This window comes from Vulpes vulpes, chromosome 1, assembly GCF_048418805.1.
Source record: "Vulpes vulpes isolate BD-2025 chromosome 1, VulVul3, whole genome shotgun sequence".
NCBI classification, from domain to species: domain Eukaryota; kingdom Metazoa; phylum Chordata; class Mammalia; order Carnivora; family Canidae; genus Vulpes; species Vulpes vulpes.
The window spans coordinates 133,411,924-133,432,848 of record NC_132780.1 but is presented as its reverse complement, the minus strand read 5'-3'; the positions used below and the strand labels follow the sequence as shown (position 1 = coordinate 133,432,848).

Below are 20,925 nucleotides of genomic sequence, written 5' to 3'. Positions count from 1 at the left end.
TGACCCTCCTCATTGTTGCTGATGCTCTAGAGAGGAGAGACAACTAATAAGTTAACGATAGAATGTTTGATTGTTATTAGTGCTTTCAAGAAGAATATAGCAAGGAAGTGAGACACAGTGAGGTAATCTTTAAGTAGGTAGTCAGGCGAGATGAACTGAAGAAGATAAGGAGGCAAAACAGATAGACATCTGTGGGGAGGTCATTTCAGGCAGAGGGAAGAGCACATGCAAAGGCCCTGAGACATAAGTGTGGCTGGAGCAGAATGTACTTCCTGGGGAGTAATCAGAGAAGAGGTCAGAGAGGTAACTGGGCCATCTCTTGTGAAACCTTGATGCAATACTTTGGTTTTCACTCTAAATAGTATGTAAGCCAAAGGAATATCTTGTTCATTTTTAAGTAATCTCTACATCCAATGTGGGGCTTGAACTCATGACCCTGAGATCAAGAGTTGCATGTTCTACCAACTGAGCCAGCCAGGCGCCCCTGAACAGTATGATAAGTCATAGGAATGTTTTGAGCTGGATCTGATTTCCATTGCAGCCATTTTTTTCCCCCCAAAATAATTTTAAGGTAGCTAGGGTCTGATCCTGGAGACCTGGGGTCGAGTCCCACGTCGGGCTCCCTGCGTGGTGCCTGCTTCTCCCTCTGCCTATGTCTCTGTCTCTCTCTCTGTGTCTCTCATGAATAAATAAATAGAATCTTACAAAAAAAAAAAAAAAAAAAAAAAGAATTACTGGGACCCAGTAAGAGTTCTGAACTCCAGAAGGCCATGGCCAGGGCACAGTCCATGAAGAACACTTCGTCTTCCTGCTGTTCTGTGCCTCCTAGGAACACTGTTGGGCCCTAGGAGTAGAGAAAGAAATCAATGAAAATCCATCAGCTTCATCCCCATTACCCCAGGAACAAGAGAGTCAAGGCTGACACATAAGGTCGGGCAGGTTGTACATAGCACAAAGATGCCTCATCTTAGCAGGCACCATTATCATTATGGACATCATGTATGGGTTTTACATTTATCACAGACATTTATGATAATCATGACCAGCAGCCTCCCTGTCCCATATGCCTGCTGTTACCACCTCGCTCCCAGAGGTCAGCTGCGTACTCTCAGTCCAGCGAGGATCAGAGGTGAGGGCTTTATCTGGTAGCTGGTGCAGATAAATACAATCAGACCTGAAGGGGCAGCAGCCATTCCCTTGCTTGAAGAATCAGCATCGGATCTGGCTATGAGAGGGCAGAAGGAGAGAAGACCATTGCCTTCAAGCCCCGTTGCTCTAGGAACAAGGAAAACTCAAGGCTGGCATGTAAGGTTGGATAGGTTGTACATAACACAAGAGGCACTACTCCTACTCAGCCACCACTGGGATCACTGCATAGATTTTACTACATTTATTACAACTATTTTCCAGAAGATGGCAGTGAAGTGTCTTAAGGGATGCCTTTCTCTAAGTCCCACAACGTCTATTTGGGCCAGCAGAGTGACCCTGGGAATCTGTTTCCTTCTTTGAACTGAGTTGTTTTTTGTTTTTTTGTGGTTTTTTTTGTTTTTTTGTTTTTTGCTTTAGTTTTAAAGATTTTATTCATGAGAGACAGAGAGAGGCAGAGACATAGGAAAAGGGAGAAGCAGGCTCCCTGAGGGGAGCCTGATGCGGGACCCCATCCCAGGAATCCTAGGACCTGAATGAACCAAAGGCAGATGCTCAACCACTGAGCCACCCAGGTGCCTGTGAACTAAGTTTTAATAATACCAGCAAAGGAGATAATCCCAAAATGTGTCTCTATAACCAAGTTAGAATAATGTCCAGTTCTGAAGAGAGTTTAGGATTTGCTAATTTCTAGCTAATGAAATTAGGAAGTTCCCTACAACCGAAATTTCAGCTTTTCACTCTGTGAAAGGTCAGGTACAGGAGAGGTTTGTGGGCAACCTGTGATCAGCTTACATAGGACCAGCTTCCTTCTTGCAGAGAAAGATGGATGAGAGGGAGAAAGAAAAGGATACAGGTCTGTTAATAGCCTTTTCTCTGCATTATCACTGCCTGCTCAACATCTTTGAGTCTTGCCCTCTTCCTGCAATGCCAGTGTGAATGCAGGATCCCACCGACCCACCAAGCTGGAAGTCTGGGAATCCCTCTAAATGACCAGCCCTTTCTCTTCCTCCTCCTTCTATTTACCCAAACCTCGTGTCAGTGAGGACCTGCTCCTTAAACAGCCTACAAACCCCACACTCAACCTGTTCACATTCCCTATCGGCCTCTCTGCTCATGTGACAATGCCAGATCTGTGGCCACCTATGCTGAAAATATTAGTCATCTTATTTTTTTTTAAGATTTTATTTATTTGAGAGAGAGCGAGCAGGAGAGAGAGCACACAGACAGAGGGAGGGGGCGAGGGAGAGGGTGAGGGAGAGGGAGAAGCAGGCTCCCCCACTGAGCAGGGAGCTGGATGCAGTGCCAGATCTCAGGGCTCCAGGATCATGACTTGAGCTGAAGGCAGAGGCTAAACCTTTTTTTTTTTTTTAAGATTTTATTTATTCATTCACGAGAGACAGAGAGAGGCAGAGACACAGGCAGAGGGAGAAGCAGGCTCCATGCAGGGAGCCGACGTGGGACTCGATCCTGGGACTCCAGGATCACGCCCTAGGGCCAAAGGCAGGCACTTAACTGCTGAGCCACTCAGGCTGCCCGGCAGATGCTAAACCAATGAGCCACCCCAGGATCCCATGTCCCATCTTTTAAAAATAAACTTATTGCAGAAGTTTTAATTTTATTTTTAAAAGATTTTAAAAATTAATTTGACAGAGAGAGAGAAAGAGAGAGTGCCCAAACAAGCAGGGAGAGAGTCAGGTAGAGGGAGAGGTACAAGGAGGCTCACCGCTGATCAAGGAGCCCGATGCAGGGCTCAATCCCTGACCTGAGCTGAAGGCAGTCACTTAACCGACTGAGCCACCCAGGTGCCCCTTATTGCATTGGTTTTAAAGAACTATTACAAAGATAGTAGCTTCTCATTCTCTTAAGGTTGCTTTCTTCTCTTTTAAATATTTGATTCATTTGTCCTGAGCAACATTGAAAAGAGATCGACTTGCTCCCCAAGTTTTCCTCATGGGTAAAACAGCAGAGGTCCTAGGGCCCTGAATGAATATGCCTTTTCCAAGCTGACCAGGCACACTTGCTAATGTCTCTCATTGTGCATCCTCACTGGTGAAATGGCAGGTGATAATATTTACCTTTAGGGTAGTGGTGAGAATTAAGAGATGATGCATGCAGGATACCTGGCAACAGAATAGGTGCTCAATAAAGAATATCACTTAGTGATACTAATAATAAGGTACCGGAGCGAAGTGATGCTGTTTGCAGCACCAGAAGCCAGGTAACAACAAAAACAGACTTACTTTCTCCTCCCTGAACTAAGCGCCATCTAGTTATTTGGCATCCCGTATTCTTAACTCTTTAGTGCTGGGAAGAGGACTAGCCATTAACAGCTGAGCCAGACTTCGACTTGATGTGAGCGAAGGATACTTGGTGAGCCAAATACACCAAGCAAACCACAAGTTTCCATCATAAGCAAGGCTATTAGTTTCAGAAACGCCCCTGTTCCAAGCATTCCTCTTCCTCCTCCTCCATCCTCTTATTCACCTGGGACTGTCACTCTCCTGGCTGAGATGAACCCTATGGGACTTGATGGAGTTCACATCGTTCTGGCCAGCAAGAGACAACAGGGAGGCTAGAGTCAGACTTGACCATGGCCTTAAGCTTGAGCCTCCTGGGGCCGCCCCCTCCAGCTGGCGGCTGTACTCGGGCTAGTTAATCACTGGCTCTAGGCTCTCATCTGGGCTCCATTCCCACTCCCCCTCGCACTCCTCTGTACCTTGGGGGCTGGAAGTCTGCAAACTACATTCCCTAGCCTCCCTTGAGGTGCTTTTTTTCAACGGGAGGTCCAGACAGCCAACTGGAAGACAGGAGGGAGGAGAGCCTGCCTCTCCAGCCCGGACTCTGATGGCGCTCCCAGCAGGAGCGGCCCAGCTGGAGCTCCAGGCTACCTGCTCAGGGATGAGGTCCCCAGGGCAGAGCGGCGGTGGTGGCCCAGGCCACCCAGCAGCCCTAGGTGTCGTGTGCAAGGACTCCGGTTCTGCGGTCACATCAGACAGTGGCTTTGGGCTCCTGGTTTCTGCAGTGTCCGTGGGTATCCTATGGCTGCTAGATGATTCCATTGCCCACACGGCCCTGGGAGTGACGATGTCTGCCCAGTTACTAATGTCTGGATGACCTCAGTTTCCCCCTTTTTGATCTTTCAGGCCTTTCAATCCTTTTGTCACTATTTCCCATAGTAAATCCCCCATTTTGAAATGTGTTGGGGTGTCTGTTTTCCTGGCTGGACGAGCACTGAAACCCATCTTGAGGTTGCCTCACCAGCTGCCGAGGGCTGGGCTCTCGGGGAGCCTCTACGAGCATGGCCCCCCTGGAAGCAGAGGAGAAAACCGGGGTGTTGGCCAAGGAAAGGCTGGGTCTCACTTGCAGGAACTGCTTCCTCCAGGGCCCTCCTCACCCCGGCCTGGTTTGTGCCACGGCACCAAGGGCACGCGTACCTGTTCTCCCCCTCGTGCCACAGATGATCCGCGCGGGGTAGGGCAGCGTCTTCTCGGTCCTCCACCCTCGCTGACTGAGAAGTGCTGAGCAGCCAGGTGGCGGGGGAGCCCGATCAACCCTCCTGGCCTGTGCCCCAAAGTCTCCCTCGCGCGGCCCCGTTTCCCCCTTCGTGCACTGGATAGGGGCAGGGGGACAAGTCCCATCAGCCCCCAGGAAGAACATGCAGGAAACCGAGGCAGCCTCAATCAAGTCTTAAATATTTAATTCCCATTTATTTAAAGTTCTGTCAGTCTGTGTACACTATTTATATTAAAAACACAGGAAGCTGGGGCTCCTAGCAAAAATATACATTTCAGTTTTGGAGATTGTGTTCAGACACTGAAAAGAGCTAGATCCTCAGCACCAGGCCTGGGTGCGGGAGGGGGTGTGGGGGGGTCAGGCACAGCATCTTTCCCTTCACAGCGCTGGCTCAGAGGGAGCACCCCAACCCCAATCCTTGGTCAGCTGAGGGTGGGGGCAGGTGAGGGAAGAGTCTCGTCCATAGAGAATGATCCCAGGGCACGGAAGGCGGGGGGAGATGGACAGGACCCAGGAAGCCTGGGCTCTAACCTCAGGTCTTCCCCACCTTTCTCAGAGACCCTCCCCAGTCCCTCATCCCTCCAGGCCAGTTTCCTTCCTGGAGAAGCAGGCTGTGGGGGGGCTCTCTGCCTTCCTGCTCAGACACAGCATCCAAGCTGGGCTTTGGTCCCTCCTCTGAGGCCGGGTCCTTCACCTGGGAGGAGGGGAAGGGTAGAGGCAAGGGCCAGAGGAGCAGTCCTGGACCCGGCAAGGTCCTCGGTCACCAGAGGCTATGTGGGGTGATTTCCAGGTGGTCGGCCGGGCTGAATACAGGGGAGGGGAGCACAGAACTGCGGGGACAAAGGGATGTCACACCGGGTGGGATCAGTTTATTCCTGGCATGCCCTCCCTGAGCAGGTTCTGGGCTGGTTCAACAGGGTACCCCTGCCCGCTCGCTCACCTGTAGGCCCGGCTGGCCCATCTGCCTCAGGGAAGGGAGGGTGAGGGTGAGGGGAGAGGAACAGGTAAAGTGATTCAGTGCTTGCGTGTGCTGGAGTGGCAGCTCCAGGGAGTGTTGGGTGGGGTGTGTGTGGGGTGTGTGTGTGTGCATGAGCTTTTGGCTGGGCTCCTCTTTGGAGCTGAGGCCAAGCCCTGGCACTGGGTGAAGAAATAGGAGCTGTGGTTGGTGGCTGCTGCAGGGTGGTGGGAGAGGGGCTGCCAACGACCCCAACACCTGGGGTCAGAATTAAGTATGCTGCTTGCTGCCTCTCCTGCCAACCTCTGCCTCTCTTGAGGCTTGCTCCTCTTCGGTGGGGGGGCCCCAGGAGGGAAGCCCACCTCCTTCCAGGCTGGAGGTGTCCCCCAGCGGCCAGCGCAGGGGACCATTAATGACACTGGCCTGGAAGACTGATAAAAGAACAGAGAGGGTGTTGGTATTGGTGGGGCTGGGGCGTGCTGCTGGAGAGGGGTTGGCTGCAGAGGGGAGGGTGGCAACAGTCTGGGGGAGGTGTTCCAGCCCTCAAGGCAGGGCCCTGGTGACTTGGGGGGCTGTGACTGCAGTCAGCCCCAGGAAGCTGGGCCCAGAGAGCTTAGTGTTTCTTTGGCTGGCCCAAGTCCTTTGCTGTGAAGACAGAAGCAAGGCTCCTACCCTTGCAGGTAAAATGTTCATACAGAGGGAAGGCCCATTCCCCCCCTGCTCCTGGGGGACAGGGGATGAGGCGGACGAAAGCAGAGGACCCGTTTCATGCTGCTGGTGAAGTAACACAAACTGTCTCACAGAGAGAAAGAGGGGCACACAAAGGGATGGGGAGACACAGAGGGAAGGTGAGAGAAGGCGAGGGAGGAAGGAAGGCGGAAACCCATAGAAAGGGAGAGAGAGTGCCCGCAAAGAAATGAGAAAAGAAAGAGGGTCTGAGAAAGAGGCGGATGGAAAAGGTCGGGGTAGGGGAAGGCAGGGAACAAGTGGCCGTGTGTCTGCGCACGGGACTGATCCCATGGCTCGGGGGCTATTCCACAGAAAGTCCTGGCTCTGTCCGTTCACCCCTGGAGGCCCCGGGCGCACACCCTTAGTACATGTCCTTGTAGATCTCCTGGAGCAGGGGGTGCAGCGAGGTCTCCGTCTCGGTCTTCTTGATGCGCTGCATCATCTGCGCATGCTCGGTGACCAGCTGCCGCAGGTCGGCCATCTTCTGCAGCAGCTTGGGGAAGAGGTACTGGGCGTAGGGGTGGTTGGCCTGCAGGTGGAACTCGAGGGCACGCAGGATGGTGTCCTGGATGGCCTCCACCTGGGGCACGTTTATGAGGCCTGGTCGGTCTGTGGGGACATAGGGTAGAGGTTGTGGGAGGGAGCAGGGGAGCTCCCCTATCTCTACCTCTACCCCGTGTGGGTGACCTGGCCCAGGGGGCAGCAGCCCTACTGATGTGACAGACCAAGCCCTGTCCCATCAGTGACTGTTCCACTGAGTATTCTAGTCCCTCCACCCCTGGTCCTGGCCTGTCTCCTTCGTTTTGTTTTTCCTACTGAGAAAGGCAGTATGACCTCATGGTTAAGAGACTCACTGCCTAGATCCAATTCCCATTCCTACGACAGACCAGTGACAAGGCTGTGGGCAGGCCACTCAGCCTCTCTGACCTCAGTTTGTGCATCTGTAAAATGGGGTGATGCATCCACTGTGTTGAGTGGGATCAAATGAGTTATAATCTAGGAAAAGGAACCAGAACAGTGCCTGGCGTGAAGTAAGCTCTATGGCACTTTCAGCATGATGATTATTCTATTTATTGTACCAGAATCTGAAAAATGCAGGTAAAATATGGAGAACTTCTCCGTCATCAGAAATCATCCCCATTAACATGCTGGCATATTTCTTTTTAGTCTTTTTTCTGTCTCCTCTCCATCTATAAGAGGGAGCTGGTCCTCCATGTGGTTGGTGCCTCGGATGTTGCACTGCCATCCTCACATGGGCACCTCCCCATGCTGTTCGGGCTCCAGCCTGGTGCCCCACAGTGAGGGCCCAAGCCCCAGAAGGGCTGGGTGTGGGGGGCAGGCCCGCCTGCCCCCCCCTCACTTACCTCCACAAAGAATGATGGCTGCGATGAAGAGAGCCAAGTCACTGTCATCAAGTTCCAGGGCATTGAACTTGACAGCAAACTCAAACTTGGGCTCGATGATGTCACTGAAGGGTTTTCGGAGGCTTCGCAAGAACTCACGGGTGACAAAACCGGTGCCGTTGGCCACCAGTAAGCCGTCCTTGTTGACGATGGAGGCCAGCATGGCGAATATGGCCTCGTGTACACCATACTTGAGAAGGGTCACCTGGTCGTTGAGGAAGAGGTTGCTGAAGCTGGGGATGCTCTTGGCAAACTCCGTAAGCTCACGCACAGTCTCGACTGTGGTGCACTGGCAGCGGTAGAAGACGTGCACGCTGATCTCCTTGTAGGGTGGCAGGCCGTTCACCAGCTGCTTCCACACCAGGCCCTTCTCTGCTTGCCACAACGTCTCGATGTCGTGGATGACAAAGGGCTGCAAACCAGGCCCTGTTAGAGGCTGGGCCTTGGGGACCCCCACCCATACACTCCCCAAACCCCTGCCTGGGCCACGGCGCAAGGGAAGGGAGACGGCCCGGTTCCCCCAGAAGTTAGGCAGGCAGCACAGAGCCTGGAGCCTGGGACTGCTGGGGCAAGCAGTGACACTCACCGCCGTGTGGCTGGCCTTGCCCGTAAGGATGCCACGGGCCTTCTTTTTGGTCATGTTGAAGTTTTTCAGGTAGGCGTTGTAGATATGCTTGGAGAAGGCCTTCAGGTCAGCCACCTGTGGGTTGTGCTGAGTCCCCTCGTTTGCTGTCAGCCCTGCCACCAGCTTCCTCTTCTCGGCCTCTGGCATCCGGCCAAAGCGGATGGCTGTATTGAGGGGGATGGGTCATCGAGGAGCCCGGGCAGAAGCTGGCACCCCTGACCTCCTTGTCTCACTACAGGTACGTGGGCCAGAAATGGAGACACACTTTTTAAGCCCAGGACCCTCAGAAGCTCTACAGCCAGCACACTGGAATGTTGGGGAACCCCGCTAGAATGTAAGCTCCAGGGGGACAGGGCTTCTGTCTTGTTCACAGTGCCTGGCACACAAGGAACCCTAACTCAGGGAGCTGACTGAGCCACTGTGGCTGGAAGACAGCCTGTGGTGTCAAAGGCTGGTGCTTGAGCTCTAGCTTGGCAGCTTACTGGCCGTGTGACTTAAGGCAGGCTATTTCACCTTTATTGGTAAGAAAAATGGGCTAATACTTAAATCTCACTGGACTGTCTAAATAATTAAATAAGAATATTCACAGAGTAAGCACTAAAAAATTAGTCATTAGAAATGGAGCAGGATCCAAGTCTGGTTTCTCTTAAGAGAAAAAGTGAGAAATGAGCTGGCCCTGAGATCTCCTAGGAAATCCCCTCAGCCTACCCAAGGAATGGAGCCTGGGCAGATACACACTGAAGGGAGGGACCAAACCCCAGACCCGCCAGCCCCCACCACTTAGGAAAATCTTCCGATGGAGGGCTCGGGTCCTGCCACCATCTAAAATGCAAGACAGGGTGCAGACATTTAAATAAGAGGCTCTCCGCAGCCCTCGGTGGGGACGGGGGGGGGGGGGGGGGGGGGGGGGGGGGGGGGGCAGGGGGGCGGGCAGGTGTCTGACCCAGACAGGCAAAGAGGGGGCAGGTGGGGTTTCTCAAAATCCTACTGTATGGGGTCTGAAGACTCTGTAGGAGGCCCGAGTTCAGGGCAGGCTGTGTCTCCTGGGAGTGGCTGGCCTCCAGGAAACTCCTGTCTGGCTCCCGGCAGCTGACATGTGCGGTCACTTACTGGCTCCTGCCTGCCTTCAATAACTAAGAAGGGCCAAGGTGATCCCAGGCTTTGGCAGTGGCTCCTGACACCGTGTCAGGTCAGCTGAGACAGGCTTGAGGTTCTGGGAGTGGTGTTTCCAATGCTACTGGAGCTGGGGTCAATTCCCAGTTCCCGTCTGGGCCAGCGAGGGTAAGCCTCAGGTACTGGGAGGAGGTGACTGCCCCAGGCCCCAGACCCACAGCGGGTGCTGAGCAGTCTGGGGAAGGCAGATCTGGGGAAGGACGGCTGATGCTGGCTCCAAGGCTCAAGAGTTGACCTTTGCTCTGCGCCTGTGTGCCAGGCACTGCTCTGAGGGCTCTCCCTTCCTGGGCTCCCCTGATTCTGGTCTCAGGCTGTGTGGAGCCAGCATCTCCTGTGTCTGGCTCGGGGTGGCTCTCACCATTATGCGACATGCCCAGTGCCACGCATTTCTGGAAGCGGCAGTACTGGCACTTGTTGCGGTTCTTCTTCTGGATCTTGCAGATCCGCTCGCACTTCTCATATTCCAGCTTCATGCGGATCGTCCGACGGAAGAAGCCCTGAGGGACAGTGAAGAGGTGAGAAGAAGCCACAAAATGTGGAGAATCCTGTTCTGCCCAATGGGTTATGTTAAGTCAGGGGCCCCAGTTCTATGTGAAGATGTAGAAATTCCTGAAATTTGGAAGTAATGTAGGGAAATTTCCTTTGGAGAGGAGGAGAGTAAACAATTCTAAAACCTTTGAGAGTTACATACATCCTTTAAATGCTTGTTAGTTTGGTAACATAAAATTGTATCATGGCTAACCTGATTTCTTCATAAATGTATCTGGTTCTTGGCATTTTCTAGACAGTGGTTTAGTAAAATAATATATAAAATTTTGATGGGTGTGCAGTTGGGAGGATGAGCCCCAAAGCAGCCCTGGAAATAGGAATGTTAAGTTTCCTTTTTTTCCTCAGAGAGACTCTTTCAGGTGCAGGAAACACTGAGTTCAGGGTGATGGTTCAGCCCAAGACCCTCACTGGGTGCTGCCGGTGTTCTAGAGCTACATCCCCAGGGGGCGCTGGCAGCCAGACAGCCCAGGAGAGTGACTGGGGTGGTGCCCCGCAGGGAGGGACCAGAGGGACCAGGGCTGAGGCCTGGAATGGTCCCCAGGACCTGGCTGCCTCCCAGGTGGGAAGTACAGTAGGTACTGTCAGGGCCTGGCCTCTCTGGCAGGTCATCTCACCATGTAAATACAGCCCTGACTGCCAGCCACCACTCGCCACGGCCTCACCTTGCACCCCTCACACGCATGGACACCGTAGTGGAAGCCCGATGCCTTGTCCCCGCACACACGGCACTCCATGTTGAGGCTGCCACACGATGCCCCATCACCGCCCATCTGTAACTGGTCCAGCAGTGACGGTGGCGAGGAGCTCCGGGAGAGGTCTGCGAACACACAACATGGGGGTGGCTTCACCTTCTGCCATGATGGGGGCCCAAGGAAGTGACTGGGGCCCACGGGGGCAGAGCAGATGGTGGGAAAAGCCCATGTTTCTGAATCACACAGCTCTCACTCAGCTCATTAAGAGCTATGTGCCTCAAGGAGTCAACCTTTCTGAGGATCAGTTCCTTCATCTAGAACCCAGGGCTTTTCCCTAGACCTGACATATAGCAGGTGTTTGGGAAATGGCAGCTTATCAGTATTGGGGGAAGTCAGAGCCTGCCTGGGCTGTACTCACCACCAGGGAGGAGAGGGGTATGGGTGTGTGTGTGTCCTGCCTCAGCGACGCTGGCCTGCCCATCTGCCCTTCTCTGCTCTGTCCTGATGCTCGAGCAACCTCCTCAGGGGCAGGGGTTAAGTTCCCAGACCAGAGAATCAGTGGCTCAGAGTAGGACGGTACCTTAGGCAGACCCATGCCATGGAGCCGCGCCCGGACTTAACATTTCCCAGGCTGCTGTTCCTCCCTTTCTATAATCCAGATAAAGGTCACTCTACAAATTATCTTGAGTTCCCTCCTAAGGCGTAACCCACCCTCCCCAGAGTGTACCCCACCCTTCTCACACCTTCCTCAGCTCCCCCTGTGGTACTCGGAGTGACAGGAGGAAAGCCTTCAGCCAAGCCCTATCTCAGCCACAGAGAGGGGAGCATGAACACCAGACCAGACCACAGCGGAGAGGATCAGGCAGCCTGCCCCCCACCCTGGGCTGGCAAGGGCAGGGGAGCCACAAGTCCCTGATTCCTAAAATTGGCCTGTCCTGTTCCAGGGCCTTAGCTCCCAACCTTCAGCCATTCCACAGATGAGGGAGAGTGGGCTGCCTAGGAGGGCACAGTGCTCCTGTGGGAGGGCAGAGCCACTATGGTTTCCTCCAAAGCTTCAGCGACAACATGACAGTCTGTATGTGCTGACCCAGTGTTGGGTGTCCTCCACCAGGGTGTGAGGGCCCTTGGGCAGGAACTCTGCCCCCAGGGTGCCGCTTCTGCACAGGGAGCAGGCTCGGAGCAGTGACTGTGACATAAGGGGTTCTCAGGCTCCCTGGGCGTCCTGCACTTGGCACCACCTGGCTGTAGGGGCCAGGCAGATCCTGGGAGCACAGTGATGGGGGGCCACAGAGCTCATGTTAGGAGCTGCTGGGAGAAAATGAGATCACACATAAAACCCCTTGGTAGACACCCGTGCAGATGCTGAGCAGGAGGGTTTCCGGTACTTCCTCCTCCAATCTGTGTGGTCTGTGTGCATGTTCACTTTGTGTCACTTCTTTCAAGCAGTTTTGTTTTTGTGGTTTACATGTCTGCCTCCTCTGCTAGACATGGGACATCTCTAATCTCATTGCCTTTGGATCTCAAAGCCCACCTCCACCACCGAGTCTCAGCTGCAGTAAATCAACCTCTCGGCAGTGCCCGCCTTCTTCTCCCTCCTGGCCCTGGATGCTGGGCAGGTGTCTGGTCATTTGCACCACAGGAGGCAAAACCACCCTCTCTTTTCATTCAACAGGCATCTGATTAGCACCTGCTGCATGCAGGGCAGGATCCAGGCCCTGCCCTCGACTAGCTGAGGTAAGAATGAGGTAAGAAAATTGAGACACAACACGGCGAGTGGCAACACCGGCCGAGGGGCAGGCAGATGGTGCAGGACTTCGAAGGAGCCACCACTCAAGAATGAGGCTGTCAGGGAAGGCGACTGCTGCTCTCTCTGGGCTCCAAGGTGAGAGCTTTGGAAGACTTCCAGGTCGACTTCCAGATGCTCAGAAAGAGCAGGCATGAAGGTTAAGAATGTGACTGAGTTCAAACTGCTGTTTTGGGCTCAACACCCAGTTTTGCCCTCTGGGCCCCAGTTTCCTTCTCTAAAATGAAAGTCATGGTGAAAAGTAACACAGTTACTATAGAGAGAAGTCCTAGAATTTGGAATTGCATGTGAATATCAGTGTGAATTAGGGCTGTGCTTATCAGAAAGCCATAATTCTGCATACTCCAAGCTGTGTACCCCACGCAGGCAGGGACTGTGATTTGTCCTCTTTCTGGCTGGTTGTATCCCTTCCCCTACAGCTTCACATAAATCTAAGGGGGGTGGCGGTGTCTCTGCTTATGAGGCCCAGAGAACCCCTAGAACCAGATCAAGCCTCCTTTCACTTCCCCTGACCTGCCACTGGCCCCTGGCTCAGGGGCCTCAGGATCACTGGGAACCCTGGGAGAAGCTGAGATGTTCAAGCCTCACCAGCCCCCAAAGCAGTCTGAGCTCAGAATCCTGGGGACAGACCCAGGACAAGTGTCTCAGAGGGAAGTGCTGCAAATGGGACTGTGGAGAAACAGACTCAGGGCAGTGTCAGGGTGCTGGATCACATTGTCCTGCCCCTGGGTGGTAAACAGATACAAGCTGCAGAACCCGAAAGCAGTTGGCAATACTTGGTAGTGGCAGGCTAATAGGACAAGGGCACCTCTCCCCCTGGCCATTTGGAATAAGAGAACAAAAGTAACTGAGACACACGGCAGAGAGGCAGAGGGGATGAGGTGCTAGGGTGGGCAGAAGTGTATGCATCCTCCAGGGGTAGGCTTCGTGGTGGAGTGCATGTGCAGCGGGGATACTGAGGTGGTAGTGGTTTGGGAGTCAGTTTTCTAAAGATAAAGGTTCTGTTTCTTCCTGGCTGACCAAATGGCTCAAGGATTTACCTTTGAACCACCATCCTACCCAAAAGCAATGATAGCAGAATGCTCCCCCATTCTGGGGACCAGATTCTGAAGGTCCTACCATCTTGTCCATGACCTCCTGGTGGGAGAAGAGGGTTTTGAGAGGCCCTCCCCCTTATTAAGAGTCTCTGCCTTGGTGCCCATCAAGTATGCTGGCTGGAGACACAGGCCATGCCAGTTTGAGGGCCAGCTGCCTGCACAGCTGCTCTTCTGAGCCAGCCCAGTGCCGTCCTCCCCCCAGTTCCTCCTCTGCTCTCAGGAAATATACTTGCTCACCTGATGGCCATCATCTGGCACTGAGCTCTGCCTCTGAACTTCTACTCCAGCCACGCCCTGCCTGACTCCCCAGGCATCTCCTAAGGGCCCACCTCTAGCTCTCCCTCAGGAAGGGGAAAGAACCAGCATTTATCAGCCCCCCGCCCCCAGAGCTTGTCAGTATCATTCTATATCACCTTGGAGGATAGTAACTGGCACCATTTAAGATGAGGAACCTGAACCAGGGCATGTTCCTGGAGACCCGGGATCGAGTCCCAGGTCGGGTTCCCAGCATGGAGCCTGCTTCTCCCTCTGCCTGTGTCTCTGCCTCTCCTTCTCTCTCTCTCTGTGTGTGCCTCTCATGAATGAATAAATAAAATCTTAAAAAAATAAAAATAAAAAAAAAAGGATGAGGAACCTGAAGCTTGGTGAGGTTAAGGAACCTGCCCAAGGTCATCTGTCTCATACTTGGTGGGACTGGGACTTGAACCTAAACCTGATTTCCCTGTAAAGATTGTGTGTCTATACAAATAATATCTTTTTTGTGCATGCCTACTGTGTGGCAGGGGCTCTGCTGGATACTGTATACCATTAATCTCATGTGAACCTTAAAATAACCCTTTGAGCAAGTCTTCTGACCCTTTTATAGGTGAGGTTAAGTAACATGCTGACAGTGGCATTAACCAGATTGTTAATTTTATGTGTCATCTTGGCCAGGCCATCGTATCCATGCTGACCAGTTTTTGGTCAAATATCAATCTAGATGTTGCCATGAAGATAATTTTTTAGATGTGATTAACACTGAAATCGTTACTCTCCATAACATGAGTAGGCCTCAGCTAGTCAGTTGAAGGAAGGAGGAATTCTGCCTCCAGACTGCCTTCAGACTCGAGCTACAGCATCAGCTTCCCTGGGTCTCCAGTCTGGTGGCCTGTCCTGAGGAATTTCAACTTGCCAGCCCTCACAGTTGTGTGAGCCAGTCCTTAAAGACACACACACTCTATGTATGCACACATCCTATTGGTTCTGTTTCTCTAGAGAACCCTGACTAATACAGTGGCAGAGTAAGAATTCTAACCTAGAACCACCCAACCCCTGGGGCTGAGCTCTTACTGTACTCTATAACTTTCCATATGTATGTATATATTCATTACCACTAATCAATAATTCATGAATATGATGAATGATGAGACATGTCACTGCTGAGGATGACACCATGCCATTACTAAAATGTTTAGACTCAGAGTAAACACTAACCCCAACACCCAGAGAGCAAACCATCTGTTGCACCATCTTGGATTACAAGTTCAGCAAACAGACACTACTGACCTCATTTACATAATTTATGTATAGATGAGAGTTCTCTTGTATATCTAGGCTCCATTGCTGGCAGTATACTGTTGTCCTGGCTGGGAGGGTGGCCAGGAGGGGTCAACATTATTTACTTTGCTGGCAGAGCCAGCAAATAGCTTCTGAAGTCAGGGCCAATTCTGTGGGACTCTGGATCTGGGTTATGAGCAGCCTCCTTACTTCTGTCGTCCTATTCACTTGCACAGTGGGCTTCTCAGGGCTGGCATGCAGTCTTGTCCTCAACTGAACAGCCAGCCCCTGCCTGGTCACCCACTGAGTGCTTGCTAGGAGAGGAGGTACCAAGGCCAGGAGGAATGGCACTTTATCCTCCTTAGCCCCAGATCCCACATTAAGATCCCTGACCTCTTCCTTGGGTGTGGATGGGATGCCCATCACCAAAGCAGGAGAGGACAGCTGCCCCGATCCCTCCCCAGCTGGGCGACCCCGGACATGTGAGTTGCTTCGCTGCTGTGTGCTAATAGTGAGGCCTGTCCTCCCTGCCTCTTTTGTCAGGTCTTGAGCTCGGTACGGAGATGCAGAACCTTAGAAGGTCAGAGGGAAACAAACCGTGTGATCTTCCTGCGGTTTCAGGGTTTGAGACTGGGTCCCATCCTCCTGAATTCCTGAGGGGACTCCAGAGGCTCATGGGGTAGGGGAGAGAACCTCACCCAGCCAGCCTTTGAGGTGGGCAGACTAAAGGTAGAGACTGAGATTAGAGAAATAAAAGCACCAGCAAAAGCCACAGCTCAGAGTCACAGACTTGAGATTTCTGCCCTGGTTGATGTGATCCCCAATACAGGATGAGCTCTGTCTCCAGGGCTCCTCACCTGCTGGCCTTTTTTGGGAAACAAAATTACATTAACTTTCTAAAGCGACGCGTTTGCTTCTTAAATGTTGAGAGTACCATAGATTGAGGATAATACATAATGGCATGCACCATCTTATAAGGCATCCATCCTCTCTGCCATGATCCTACTCCTCTGAGTTAATGGCACAGTCCTTTGTGTGTATACTCTTCAGCGCCTTCCATGATACTGAAAGATTTTTAAGCAATGGGACCCCCGACTTGGCAGGAGCTCTTTTTCCCATCAGTGTGTTCAGACCTACCCTATCCTTACTAATGACTACACAGCATTCCACAGTGTGGCTCTACCACAGTTTACATAACCAATTCCCCACAGATGGGTGCTTGCCAATTCTTTGCTTCTCTGAGCAGTGCTGCAGTAAATAAGTGTGGAAGTCTCTGTGCGCTCTGAGCGAGTATTTACATGGGATACATTCCTAGGAGGGGAGCTGCAGGGTCAAAGGAATGAAAGAAGTGACAGCCTGCATAGCCCAGCTGCCCTTCCACCTTTCGTGGCTGGAGGGCCATGTCTTCCCCCTCTGGCCAAAACAGTTCTCTTTGCTAATCTGACAGGCTAAATGACATCTCATCTTGAAGATGGCTTCTTTGATTAGTGAGTATTTGTATTTGTCCTACCACAAACTCACTGTTTCTATTTTTCTGTTGCTTATCTTGCAGAGTTTGTGGGAACTTTTTATATACTTTGGCTTTAACACATAATGGTTATTCTCGATTCTTTTTTAAAAAGATTTTTCTTAAAATCTTAAATATTTTTATTAAAATCTTTAAAAAAAGAGACACAGAGAGAGAGGCAGAGGTACAGGCAGAGGAAGAAGCAGGCTCCACGCAAGGAGGCCGATGTGGGACCCGGTCCCAGGACTACAGGATCATACCCTGGGTGGAAGGCAGGTGCTAAACCACTGAGCCACGCAGGCGTTCCCTAGTCTCAATTGTTCAAAAATTGAAAGGAAGTCTTTCTACCTCTACTTCATCAATTTATTGGTAAATGGAATCCATTAAATATCACATCACACATACCACTGCAAGGGTAGTTGGGCAAATTTCTTCCCAGACATCTCCCTGTGTGCCCTAAATCTCACTGATAAAGCTCTCCAAGATGCCATCATCATGTCCACCTCACCCCGCCTGTACACACAGCACTGCACCCTGGTCTGCATGTGAACAGGAGTATCATGTAGGGTGTGGTCCCCACAGGGATATGTAGAAAACTCCAGAACAGGTCATTACTCTCCAGGTAATTTCTGTGTGGCTGACCCAGATGTGGGGATAGTGTGGGCCAGGCCAGGTGGTGAGGCCACAGATTCCATCACCTTCTCTTCCCTTTTCACTCTTCCTCAGTGACAGACCTTGCTCATTCTTAATCCCTGGTGTTTTCCTTCTGCTGCCTAACCACCCCCGCCCATCTCAATTTTATTTTATTATTATTTTTTTTCATCTCAATTTTATTTATTTTTTTAAATATTTATTTATTATTTATGATAGAGAGAGAGAGGCAGAGACACAGGAGGAGGGAGAAGCAGGCTCCATAGCGAGAGCCCGACGTGAGACTCGATCCCGGGACTCCAGGATCACGCCCTGGGCCAAAGGCAGGCGCTAAACCACTGAGCCACCCAGGGATCCCCTCCATCTCAATTTTAGAACAGTATGTGTTATTAGCTCTGAGTGACCAATCACCTTTGGTCAGCCACTCCTCTTCTGAGAAAGGCTGGGTCTCTGAATTCATCCCAGTCACCAACACATGGGGAATGGTTACGCTGGGGGTTGGGAGATACTTTCTCTTTAGTCCTGAAATCACACCAAGCCCATTTTGGTCATTCCTGGGTATATGAGTGGGATCAGAGGGATGGGATGATGACCTTCCCCTTATCCTATCCACCACATGCCCCGAAGAAAAAGCTCTGCAATATCCAGAAACTCGTTTTGCAGGTTCAAAGTAGTGTGGCTGGAGGATTTGGGCCTTTCTTAAATATAGGCCAGGCAGGAATCTGTTCTACTCAGCAGCCCCTGCCCTACCTTAACTCTGATACCATTTACCTCCTCCCCATGCAGACACAGGGCTCCAGAGATCATCCTGTGGGGTGGGTCTGCTCCCTTGCCCTTAATCACCTGTGGCCAGGATTTCCTCCAGCTGAAACTAGCAGCAAGATCAGGGTGTCCCCTGCCAGAAATACATCCTCTCGTGATCCTAAGTCCCTTCTGTGGGTAAGGGAGCAAGAATCAGCTGAACATTGGCACTTGAGGGGGAAAGAGAGAAGCTGGTGAGGAAAGGGTTGGGAACAGGGAAGGGGCAGCAGCAGGGAAAACAAGGGGCTAAGGAGTGGATTCTGGGTGCCCCTAAGATGGACATAACATGATGCTAAAGAAGATGGAGAGAGAATAGTACAGGGTCCCAGAGAAGAATGTCTACACTGCTACTAACAGTGGATAAACAAATGGGGAACTGACAGTGAGATAAGAGAAGCTAGAAACTGCCTGAATGCACAAAAGTAATCTTAATTACAGTCATTCAGACTAACCGCTTAGCATTTATGCCTAATTACAGCACAGCTCGATGAGGTGTATAATTAGCACCAGATCAATGGAGCTGGGTGTTGTGACTGATCATCACAATCACAGGTACAGTTGATCTTTCCCGTTTGCTGTTCATGCAGATTGGCTCCAGATCCCTTGGGCGGCAGCAGTGGGAATAATACTGATGACGACATGTATTACAAATACTAACTCATTTAATTTTCATAAAAGCCCCAGTCCACATCCCCTTCAAGCCCTGTCTGTTTCACAGAAAGAAAAAGTGCAACTTGCCCAAGGTCCCACAGCACTGATGAGCAACAGAAGAGGGGTGTGACTGTCGGCTCCAGTTCTTTTTTTTTTTTTTCCGGCTCCAGTTCTTAACCATTCTGCCCCTCTGCACCCCATGCTGCTGGCTGCAGAGGGCAGGTTTTCGGTTAGGCCTGCTCTGCTTCCTCTACCCTGTGTCCCCCGCCGCCCCCTCCTCACCTGTATAGCTGCTGGAAGGAAGCGAGCGCTCTGGTCCTCCATTGAGCTCTGGGGCTCCTTCTGCCTCTGCCACTTCCTTTTTCTCCTCCTCTTCCCGGACCTCAGTGGCTTCCCCCGGTGGCTGCTCCATGGCTGATTTCCCCTCGGTGCCACGCCTGCAGGCCCGGTCATAGCTCTGGCATCATCTGGGTCTGAATGCAGCTGGACCTCTACAGGGCAGTTCCCATCAGCCTGAACCAAGGGGCAGACAGGAAGAGGATGAGAGGGTGAGAGAGCAGGACATGCCAGGGGGCTATCAACTCCCCTGTTCCTACTTCTTCATGGCAGGAATGCCATCCCACGGTCTCTGCTCCTTGTACCACGAGTCACTTTTCCTCCTGCCCTTTGTCTACTTGGTTCCTAAGGCCAGTCTGTGGGGTTCAGAGCAGTATCCACGATCCAGATAGGGTGACACACCACTGCATCACCTTTCTCTGGCTCCTCGGCCCCTTCCTCCTCTTTGAGCCAGATCAAAATGACTTCAGGGTCTTTTTCCAACTCTGTGTTCCTCCTGGAGATTCTGATAGGCATCGTACCTCCTAACCCCCACCCCATCCCCTCCAGCACTCAGGCTCTCCTAGGCTGCAATTCTTGAAGGGAGTAGGTCCTATCCTTTCTGTGTCTGGGTGTGGGGAAACAAAAAGATACAAGCCTCTGCTGTGCTAGGCTGACAGTTGACAGCAGATCTGCAACTAGACCCTCAACAGCATAGCCATCAGGCAAGAGGAGATGCATTCTGTCTAGGAATTTTTCCAAAAGGGGTTCCTGGGTGCTGACTCCCATGTGGAAGAGGCAGTTCCAACCCTTGGCAAGTCATATATTGCCCACAAACACCACAGTCAGTGGTGGTAACATCATGAAATGTTGTGGGGGGCGTCATCCTGTCAGGGAACAGTAGGCAGACACCTTGAGTGGGGTAGATTTTGATTAGAGATGGCATGGGACTTGTCTTGGGGACACAGCATGAGAAAAGACTCAGAGGCAGCACAGTGGGGAGCAGTGAGGAATCCTGGTAGCCAATGGAGTGAGTGCTGTAGGATAGAGGATTTGGAAGGATGGCTGGGAAGGTGGGTTGCATCCAGGCATATAGGCACGACTGACTCTATCCTTAGGCAGTACAGGCTGTGGGAGGATCGAGAGCAGAGAAAACCTGCTTTAGGGAAATTCAAGCATCTGTGGGACTTCTGGATGTGCCACAGGCAGCTCAAACTCAACCTACCCAAACAGAACCCACTGTCTGCTCCCAAACCCGTTCTTCCTCTGGTAATTCCTACTTAGTGACTCACATGCTCATCTACCCACTTATCAAAGCCACAAGGCAGGAGTCAACTGAGATTTTTCCCTCCCCCATGCTGTTATACACTTACAAAGTTGGCTGTATGCTAGAACGGCTGGGGAGTTTTTAAAAATATGGATGTCTGAGCCTGTCCCCAGAGATTCTCATCTGATAGTCTGGGGAGCTGCTTGGGCACTGGGATCTTTATTTTTAATTCTCCTGGTGATTATTATAATGTGCAGCCACGCTTGAGAATCACTGCTCCAGAGCAAAGCCACTTCCAATGGACAGTAAATCTTCCCTCTCATTCCTTTCCAGCAGGCTTTCATTTTCCCTTGTTTGGACTGACAACAACCTCTCCAAGTGTCAACGAAAGGCAGTTTGGAAACTCAACTCTAGTGTCTAAGAGCTGGGGAGTTAGGGATATGGAGATGTGGGGGCAATCTGTAGATGTGGGGAACATCCGAACATCCTTGTTGATTTGACAGCCACA

The 20,925-nt window shown here is 51.8% G+C and overlaps 1 protein-coding gene across 2 annotated transcripts in view; it reads right to left on the bottom strand.

Moving 5' to 3' along the window:
• Positions 1–4,829: 4,829 nt before the first annotated feature.
• The window catches only part of PPARD (peroxisome proliferator activated receptor delta), an 86,770-nt gene continuing 70,674 nt past the window's right edge, over positions 4,830–20,925 (bottom strand). For both annotated transcript variants that reach the window (XM_072730774.1, XM_072730779.1), the window contains exons 3-8: positions 19,118–19,348; positions 10,759–10,913; positions 9,906–10,044; positions 8,336–8,538; positions 7,711–8,161; positions 4,830–6,955 (exon numbers count right to left, since the gene is read on the bottom strand). In XM_072730774.1, the coding sequence (XP_072586875.1) occupies positions 6,708–6,955; positions 7,711–8,161; positions 8,336–8,538; positions 9,906–10,044; positions 10,759–10,913; positions 19,118–19,247 (1,326 nt within the window). In that variant the 5' untranslated portion in view covers positions 19,248–19,348 and the 3' untranslated portion in view covers positions 4,830–6,707. The remainder of the gene's footprint in view (positions 6,956–7,710; positions 8,162–8,335; positions 8,539–9,905; positions 10,045–10,758; positions 10,914–19,117; positions 19,349–20,925) is intronic.